This window comes from Berghia stephanieae, chromosome 3 (genome assembly GCF_034508935.2).
Source record: "Berghia stephanieae isolate SIO BIC M18660-M18661 chromosome 3, UCSD_Bste_1.3, whole genome shotgun sequence".
Lineage (NCBI taxonomy): Eukaryota > Metazoa > Mollusca > Gastropoda > Nudibranchia > Aeolidiidae > Berghia > Berghia stephanieae.
In genome coordinates, this window is record NC_088362.1 from 103,935,834 (window position 1) to 103,945,833 (window position 10,000).

Sequence of the window (10,000 nt, forward strand, 5' to 3'; positions counted from 1 at the left end):
CGTAAATTAAAATAATAAAAAGAAATGATAATATCCATTTCAGACAAAAATTTATTTTACTTCAAGAACTTCCGAAATGCGAGAAAGGATTTTCTCCCACTTGCTGACGGTCGGCAGGAATGGTCCGATGAAACGAGAGGCGGACATGCTCTGTAAGTTGACGGCCGTGTCGTCCAGTGCCTGCAGAATCTCGTCCACGGGGCCAAGAATGTGGGCCTTTCTATTGTCTTTCACATACAAGTTGACAATGAACTTTGCCCTCTTCCAATTCTCCTCCACTTCGGCAATACCCTGTACGAAAACAAACTAGTGTGAGCTTTTTGTTTTTTTGGAGCTGTTTTTTTATATAGCGCAACATCCACTAAACGTGCTCAAAGCGCTTTACAAGGGGTCCCTGGCGAACAGCAACATTTAACATGTAGGACGGGACATGACGCCTGTTAGGCGATATTAATTTTTTTCCCGACAGAGACAACGCTGTTAAATGCCAGGTACTCATTTTACATCTGAGTACGGTGAGAGAATGTGAGTAAAGAGCCTTTTCCAAGCACTCAACTATGCACCGAGCGAGGCTCGAACCCAGGACCTTTCAATCCGAAAGCCTGTGTCATACCACTAGACCACATAGCTGAGTGTGGCTTGATACAGGAGATTTATACAAAGAGATGTCCAATGAATAATTTTATTTCTATTTATTTGTTTACTTTTTTTGAATGTACACTTGAAGATCAGCAGTTTCTCTTTGAGATAAGACAGCAACGGTGCCAAAAAGTATGACAACGAGGTAATTTGTGCCTATTTTCTTGTCATGGAGTGGGATTATTATTACTTCAGATGGCAGCAATAATTACAGAAAATAATGATTGATGTGTACCGTGTATTTTATATCTGTTGTTGATACCAGTAAGAATAGGGAATGAGATTAGCGGAAGAGTAGCGTCCCTTGATTGGAAGTCACGAGCGGAAAAGTTATTAGAGAGAGAACGTCATGTTGGTTGTGCGGCATGAGACACGTCACCGAAAGCGAGGACGAGAGAGACGCATGCGCGAAACCATTTTGGCGTTCTCTCTGTAAGGTGACGTCCAGTCAAGGGACGCTACTCTTCCGCCAATTTCATTCCTATTGTTGTCTTCATTAACGAAAAAAAAATTGCGTTTCACAATGCTTCTAGCAGGTCGCATGCAATTCAATTTCAATTATAATATCACTACATAGCCATCGAAGACACTGCAATCATTCAGTTATTCACTGTTTGCATTTCTTTGTTGATCGTCCTCGTGCATTATAACGCAATTTTTTGGCAAGGGCCAGGCCACACTCTACTAGGTTAATCGAGCTCAATCAAAGGCATTATCATAGAGATTAAATCGCAAGCGTCCCTGGTTGCATAAAGAATAAAATGGCGGCGCTCGACCTCTCACTAGCCAGTTTTGATGACGTTGTCTTATCTGATCCTGTGTAATCTGTGGGTCAGGCAATGAGTTTACACAATCAACGATCCACTCCTCTTCGCTCCCAGACAAACGTACCTTTTCAATATTCATTTCTTTGACGGCTGCAGCCACAATTTCTTGAATCAGCTCTGTAAATCGGGATAGGTTCATGGAGAATATACTGGACAAGGTAAAAGTGGCCGGGTTCATGTCAAAGTACTGTCCAGTCTTTTTCATGAGTTCTTGCCAGTGTCTTTCTCGCAAAGCCTCAGATTTAAGATCAACAATCAATGGTAGAGAATCTCTGTGAAGAAAAACAGCGACTAAATAGAATGTAATCCATATCCCTGCATTGGTATTATAACAGGGTAAATAACATGCTGGTATTTTAATCTTTAAGTCATAATGATCATAAATTGGCTTTTGAAGAAATATAAATATGATTTCCTCATTTACCACAAAGGGAATTTTTAAAACAATCAATCTCGAAAATATCCCAAGATAATCCAGTCGGCGTCATCCGCAGTGCAAAGCATCAAAATTAATTTTTTTGTAAAATGAAAAAAATTGAACTTCGACAACGAGGCTCTACCCCGATCTTTATACGAAACCAAAAACTCGCACAACTACGTACATTTATGTAGGATTTGATTGTATCGATATTTGCGGAAACTGATGATTTAATCGTCAAATTCCCTGTGCTCAAAAATGCATTCATTTTTTCGTATTGAAGGACACCATTGATGTCATGAACAGAAGTAAAGCGAATACGGCACAAAATGAAGAGTGGAAAGGACCTGTCGTGAGCCTGACATTGGACAGTAATCCTCGTTAAGTTCACTTTTGGATGTTTGATCTACTGAGAATAGGAGTGTTCGTGGTGTTATGGCTGTTTGGTCGTGTAGTTGCGGATGTGAGTAGATGCTTTAGTGAAGAGACTTAGGTGAAATAAACTAACAAGATAAATAGATAGATAGATAGATAGATAGATAGATAGATAGATAGATAGATAGATAGATAAATGGCTGGATCGATAGATATACAGATAGATAGACATATAGATAAACAGACAGACAGACACACATACACACACACATATACACACAGAGAGAGAGAGAGAGAGAGAGAGAGCGAGAGAGAGAGAGAGAGAGAGAGAGAGAGAGGGGGGGGGGAGAGAGAGATAGATAAACGATCAAATAGATAAACTAGAGGTTTCTAAATGAGCCAATAAGATGGATAGAACGCTAAAGTGAGTAAATGTGACTCATATATAAGGGAACAACACAAAACAAATGACGTTTCGGCCTTCGGCCTTCTTCAAGTAAACACGAAATAATATGTTATATATATATATATATATATATATATATATATATATGTATTAGATTGTCATAATGGCTAAAAGATTATAGGTAAAAATGTGTGTGTGTGTGTGTATGTGTATGTATGTATGTTAATGTGTTTGTGTGCAAGGGAAGAGAGAGAGAGAGAGAGAGAGAGAGGGAGAGAGAGAGAGAGAGAGAGAGAGAGAGAGAGAGAGAGAGAGAGAGAGAGAATGGGAGGTTTGAGTTGGGAATAGTGACACAAACCTGAATTCTCGCATCTGTTGATCCAAGATGACAGCCGGGACCAGTTTTCGTACATTTTTGGGCATCTTTCGTAACTGTTTGATGTATTCATCAATGCCCTTGTTGAGGACACCGATGTCCAAATCCACCCACAATTTGTCTGACCATTTGGCGATAGAGTGCTAAAAATAGAATCAATAAACGCCCATACTTGAAAGGTAACCTCTTATTGTTTGTAACCCAAAAATATCAATAAGAAGAGAAAGAAAATTAAAATAAAACAACAATTTGATTTTTAAACGTCAAATGCTTTGAGCAAATTAAGAGGGTTCCCATACGAAGCCTCTCCATTTTCACTCTTTCGTTAGTAATTTCACGATCAGAGCCGGGGGGGGGGGGGGGGGGGGGGCTAGAAAAAATATAGACTTCACCCGGGATTAATCTGAGCTATCGGGACCCCTAAATGTACATTGTCTTATACAAAGGTTCACATTCTTTAATATCATAATCCAAAAAAAAAAAAAAAAAAAAATATGCCTTCTTCGCCACGACATCATAAGACATCGTCGCCAAGGCATTCCACGATGGAATATAGATAACTCATCAAAAAATATGTCTGATGTCAACAGGAATCACCCATGTTGTCCAAGTGATCAAATTGGGGGTTAATAATCTTGCTCAAAGAAAAAAAAACGAAAGTGCCTGAAGCGGGGTTCGAACCCGGGTCCTTCCGGGTCACAGTGCAATGCCTTCACCATTCGGCCACTTCGCCCCCATATCATAATAAAAAGGAAGAAAAAGAGACAATTGTCTATCATCCTTTCAAACGCAACTTACGCTTTGCTCTTTGTACAGATGGAAAATGCTCTCCATTCCTTCCAATTGTTTCATGATGTCCAGGAGGTTGGCGTGCACGGTAATAGGAAGGCCTAATAGCTTTTCAGCCAGGCTGTAGTCCACGCGCCTTTCCTCAAAGTAAGTCGCTTCGTCAGTCATCTTTTCCAATAATACAGCTCCTGCATGTTGTTGTTATGTGGGGTTTTTTAGGTTGGGGGGGGGGGGTGCGAGAAATTGCAATCAAGTGTTTATGAAAATAATATTCGTTTAAATTTCATTGGTGATGTGGTGATGGAGATAATTATAAATATGATGATGATGATACTAATTATGTTGATGATGATGATGATGATGATGATGATGATGATGATGATGATGATGATGATGATGATAATGGTGATAATGATAATGATATTGATGGTGATTATAATAAAAGTAATAATTATGATATTGATGATGATGATGATGATGGAGCTTACGTCACGTAGCTTGTAACCTACATTTAACTTCAAAACATCCTGAAATAGTCTAGAGAGGCTTGTGAAGATGTAATGCTCCCCCAACTGGGCAAATTATAACTCCTACCCCCCTCCCCAGTGACAACTGACTTGAGATCTAGCTATGACTTGGTCCATTGTGAATGAAAAAATTGTAATATCGCCTAACAGGTGTCATGTCCCGTCCTTCATGTTAAATGTTGCTGTTGGCCAGGGACCCCTTGTAAAGCGCTTTGAGCACGTTTAGTGGATATTGCCCTATATAAAAGCTCAATTATTTTTTTTAATGTCGGAGAAGTTTTAAAATGGTCAGTGATCGGATATGACCTTTGACTTTAGGTAAGGCCCCACTTGTAGATGAGTTCGTAATTATAGGTAGTGAATGATATTGTAGGAGTGCTCGTACTAAAAAAATACACCTATCAGGCGGCTGTTACTGTATTAAATGGTAATAATAATAATAATAATAAGAATAATAATAATGCTGAAAACTTATATAGCGCTATAACTCGAGACACCAGACTCTAAGCGCTTAAATTACAAATTACTTTGGCTGAAACATACTCATTTACAAACACAAACACACACACACACATACACACACACACAACACAACACACAACACAAACCAAACCTATCTTGCCTCTCATACCATCTACTAAAATCGAAACAAATATGTTTTAAGCGAACGTTTAAAAATAGACAAAGATTCTTTTTCACGAATGCTCTGCGGTAAGGCGTTCCAAATAGAGGGTCCGAAATGAGAAAAGGATCTTATTCCAGCATAAATAAAGCCGTAATAAATTCGAATAGCCTGTGGGGAGAATAAATGTGGCGATTTAATACAAACCTTCGGCAAGAGTAATGTCATCGCTTCCAGGCCCACGTTCAGTAAATCTGTTGTAGAACTCTTCACACTCCATCTTAAAGATGGCGACCTGCCTCTCGGTGATCTGTGGAGGACAAACGAGTATTGATTAGAGGCACAACAATAATGATAATAATAATACAACAACAATAGTAAATAGTAATAATAATAATAATAATAATAATAATAATAATAATAATAATAATAATAATAATAACAACAACAATAATAATAATAATAATAATAATAATAATAATAATAATAATAATAATAATAATAATAATAATAATAATGATGATGATGATGATGATGATGATGATGATGATGATGATGATGATGATGATGATGATGATGATGATGATGACGATAATAAATAATAATAATCATCATCATTATTAATAACATAATAGATGACATATATTATGCCAAGACGTTATTATGTCAGGATAAACCAGATACTAAAGAATGATTTTAACGTTGGATTGACTTGAAATGGGAAGTTTTAGGTTTTGGGAGTGGAAAAAATGATATCCATTCTTCTAAATAAAACATAAAAGCTGACCGACGTCTCAAATGTATAACAACAAATTCAATTGTAGCATCTAAAACTACCCTGACATGATACCATTTTAGAACAATTGGTCACAAACAGGGGAAGGAACTAAAACTTACAGCTCTAAATTTGGTTTTAACAGTAATTAGTCTACAATCCCGATTCCTGGCTTTCATAAGAAGGGCGTCGTAGATCTTTGGCAATTTTGCCTGAAGTTCCAATTCTGATTTTGGTACCTGAAAAATAAATCGATACCTTTCAATGTATATAATGTCTCAGTAACAAGACAAACCCAACTCACTCACTCATTCTCACTCTATCCCATGACCGGTTGGTCGTCGGGGGGACTCTCGGGATGCAGACTTCACGATTCGACGCCACTCATCACGGTCTTGGGCCTTCCTCATTAGATTGTTCCACGTCAATCATGTCCAATCTTTAATGTGATCCTGTCACACTTTCCTCTTTTTCGGCAGCCTTCTACTGTGCCCTGCAATATTGTCTTGCATAAGCAAGACGGACAAATGCAACACGGACTGATGAAGAACCTGTCATTGGTCCGTGATCCTAAAATGACGACATAGATTGTGATTGTGTCTGCCTTCAAACATTAGATATTGTACTTCTTGTTTGTATTATTTATTTATTCACCTTTTTCTTTAGGCTGAGAAAAGTTTTAATCACAAATAATGCTTGTTTTGCCTTTTATTCTTCAACCTACTTTAATCTCATTTCAGTCCCAACAAATCTCCTACAGAAAACAAAATCAGACACTAGTGTGGTGGTGTGATAAAAGAGAGCTACTTTCAGTTATTTTTACTATCAAACACCTTTTTTGACGCTCCATCCCTAAAGCTACTGGGACTCCAAAATATATAAGAGAAAACTAAAGTCATAATCTGTATTATTTTATTTATAACTAAACATAACACCTTACCGCCTTCACAAAGAGAGCACTAACGCCGTTGCGGCTCGGGCTTAATTGAAGTGCAAGGCGAATCGGTCTCATTTCTTTCATGGTAAAAAAAGGTTTTAGTAATATCTTCCACATTTTTTTTTTGTTTTTAAGGGTTTTACGGCGCTTGCAACACATTAAGGTCATATCAGCACCAGTAAAGGGAAGAAAATGGGATAATAAAAAGTTCTAGAATTACAATTAAAGCACAAAAAAAGGTAAGACAAAGGGGAATTGGTTCAAATAGGGAACAGATGTAGATTCCAAGAGCACACAGCCAAAGTACTTAGTTTGAGATCACCTAAAAGTCTCATCAAGACACAAGCACAGGTCCCAACTAAGAGGAATACACTCAAATGTTTACCAATCATATAATATAATATGTAAACTAAACATAATACAATGCAAAACAGAGTGATGATTTACAAGGAAAAAAATATCATCTCTCAAAACTATAACTATACATTCGACTGATTCCCTCCCAGCCAAGGAACTCCGCCAAGGATCAGGACAAAACTAAGTAATCTCATTCCAAGACAATGACAGAAAACAATTGGAAAACGGGTATGGGTGGATAGAAGATACAGCTTGTACCTCCCTGCCCACTTTGGGAGGTCAGGATCCCCACACTGTATGTTCCACATTAAATAACGTTAAACATGATGGAATTGGAGGTAATCATTGAGTCTGGAGTTTAATGGGTTAATGATGGCGTGAACCTATTTACAGGTTTGATAAACCGGATTGTTATGGTCTCTATTGTTGCAATGGAAATACTCTCAAAACGACACAAAATATTCTTCAACACATTCTTAAATTGAGCATTATATAGAGCAATATCCACTAAATGTGCTCAAAGCGCTTTACAAGGTGTCCCTGGTCACCAACAGCAACATTTAACATGCAGGACGGGACATGACGCCTGTTATGCGTTATTACAATTTTTTGTACAAAGACAACGCTGTTAACGGCCAGGTATTCATTTTACACCTTAGTACGGTGAAAGAATGTGAGTAAAGAGCCTTTTCCAAGGACTCAACTATGCGCGGAGAGCGAGGCTCGAACTCAGGAGCTTCCGATCCGAAAGCGAGTGTCATACCACTAGACCACATAGCCGCACAATTATCAAATCAAGGCCATATTTGCGGTCGGTTATCAGATCTGTGAATATTGTGATACAGGTTAATGACTGTAAAAAGTAATAAACTAAAATGGATATAACAGCTTCAAAACAAAATACCAAAGACGGAAAATTTCGGACCCAAAACCCTTCTTCAGCCAACAACAAAAAACAATGAAAAATTTATATTTTGTGTATTTTGAAGCTGTTGTAGTCATTTCTGTTTATTACTTTTTACAGTTCACATCTTCTGGCAGCTTAGTATCACTTTGACTGAATCTAATGACTCAAACATTTCTCACTTGGTAGTTGTAGTTAATCAGTACTTGATATTCCTGTTGCACAGTGGTCCACCTGGTTTCCCACTCCAACAGCAAGTCTTTCACACTCTGGATGGTACACAAAACACTCTTCAGCTCATCCAGGTTATCTGTTGTGTCCTCCAAATCGTCACTCTTCACCTGAAAAAGAGGTTCAGCGCTTTTGAGCTTTAAAAGCGTGTAATATCCACAAAACGTGCGCAATACAAGGGGTTCCAAGCCAACAGTAACACCTAACATTTAGCTCGGTGTATGACGCCATTGACGCATTATTACAATTTTTTGGGGGACAAATACAAAATTGTTGCCAGCTAGGTACTCGTTTTACAACTGTGTGCGGTGAGAGAATATAAGTTTGAGACCTCCTTTCTCCAAGACTCGAACCATCAGCCTTCCAGTCAGAGGGAGAGTGAGACACCACAAGACCACAAATCCATTTTTGTCCTATCAACTGTCACAGGCGGAAGATGTGGTGGTTTACTCATTTCCCCGATAGGACGATGAATTAGACATCTAAAAAAACATAATTTGATACAAAAATTTTTCTTTTCATACGTCTCTAAAGCCATTATAATCATATCACAATAAACCCAGGTGCGTGCATTTTATTCTAAAGTGTTCATTGATTATCATGCTTGGTGATAAAGGGGTAAGCAAAAACGATCGCACCATTTGTTTTGTTCATGGACTGGAACTTATAATCAACATCATTATAGATCTTTAATGGGGTTTTTTTAATGTCAAGCAGCAATATTTGCATTTGTAAAAAAAAATAAAACGAACTGGTTGTTCCCTCTCTCTTCATCTATGCATCATGATTTATTTGATCGTGTTCCTTCTGCCAGCAGTGTCTCACAACTTCAGTTGTTTTTTTTTATTTCTGTGGCGAAAGCAGACCAGCGGCTTATATCTTGCATGACAACTCAGCATTTACAGGCTGGTTTGGGATTGCGCGCTGTACAAAAGTAGCTTTGCATCATTGTTCAGTTAACCTATTTTTGTAGCAAATGCTTGCTACTCATTGGATAAAATGATAATTTATCGAACTCTTTACGCCAAGTCTAGCTAATCCAGCTAGTCAAAAATTTCTGGGTGGACCATGGAATCAGAAAAAAACCTCGACTACAGCGGGATATCCTCTTTGTTGGTAAAAACTAGAGTTCTACCATTGAGCTATTAGGACCCTTGAGTGACTGTTATGGAAATACTATTATTGATGTTTTTCTGTCTTAACTTTCAATTCGCATTAATAGAAATGATATTGATGTACTATTAGACAAAATAGCTGGGGTATGAACTGAGGATGTGCCCAAGCTGATATCTGTAGAACGATTCATTTGCTTTTTTAGTTAGGTAAACGCTTGAAAAAACTACAAGAAACTACATATTATGTGGCCTACTGCCTTAATCTATTATAGAGAATTTATATGGAGCAACGTCCGCTAAACGTTCTCAAAGCGCTTTACAAGACGTCTCTAGCCAACTGCAACACCTAAAATCATTGTAGGACGAGACATGTCGCCTATTAGGCAATATTACAAATTTTTAGGACAGAGACATCGCTGGTAAAAGCCAGGCACTCAATTTTATACGTCAGTATGGTGAGAGAATGTGTAAAGGGCCTTCTCCAAGGACTCAACTATGCACCACTCAGAGCGGGACTCGAACCCAGGACCCAGGCCACATATGAAGAAATATGGATTGTTTTACAAGAAAATAATTAGATTAATCTGAACAAGTTACCATCATCTCGTATTGGAGCCTGTCCATGTCAGTTAACGCCCTTTTATGTAAAGTGTTTTGAAGGAGTTTTATCCAAGTCTTGGCATGGTCGATGGCAGCTTTGGC

General features: G+C 38.1%; 1 protein-coding gene across 1 annotated transcript in view; it reads right to left on the reverse strand.

The window, feature by feature from the left end:
• LOC144969413 (dynein axonemal heavy chain 10-like) overlaps positions 1-10,000 on the reverse strand; it is a 188,689-nt gene that overhangs the window by 130,431 nt on the left and 48,258 nt on the right. Inside the window, exons 26-33 of the mRNA XM_078908525.1 lie at positions 9,896-10,000; positions 8,135-8,293; positions 5,877-5,993; positions 5,187-5,289; positions 3,840-4,018; positions 3,024-3,184; positions 1,531-1,738; positions 61-291 (exon numbers count right to left, since the gene is read on the reverse strand). The exon at positions 9,896-10,000 is cut by the window's right edge and continues 193 nt beyond it. Coding sequence (XP_078764651.1) covers positions 61-291; positions 1,531-1,738; positions 3,024-3,184; positions 3,840-4,018; positions 5,187-5,289; positions 5,877-5,993; positions 8,135-8,293; positions 9,896-10,000 — 1,263 coding nt within the window. The remainder of the gene's footprint in view (positions 1-60; positions 292-1,530; positions 1,739-3,023; positions 3,185-3,839; positions 4,019-5,186; positions 5,290-5,876; positions 5,994-8,134; positions 8,294-9,895) is intronic.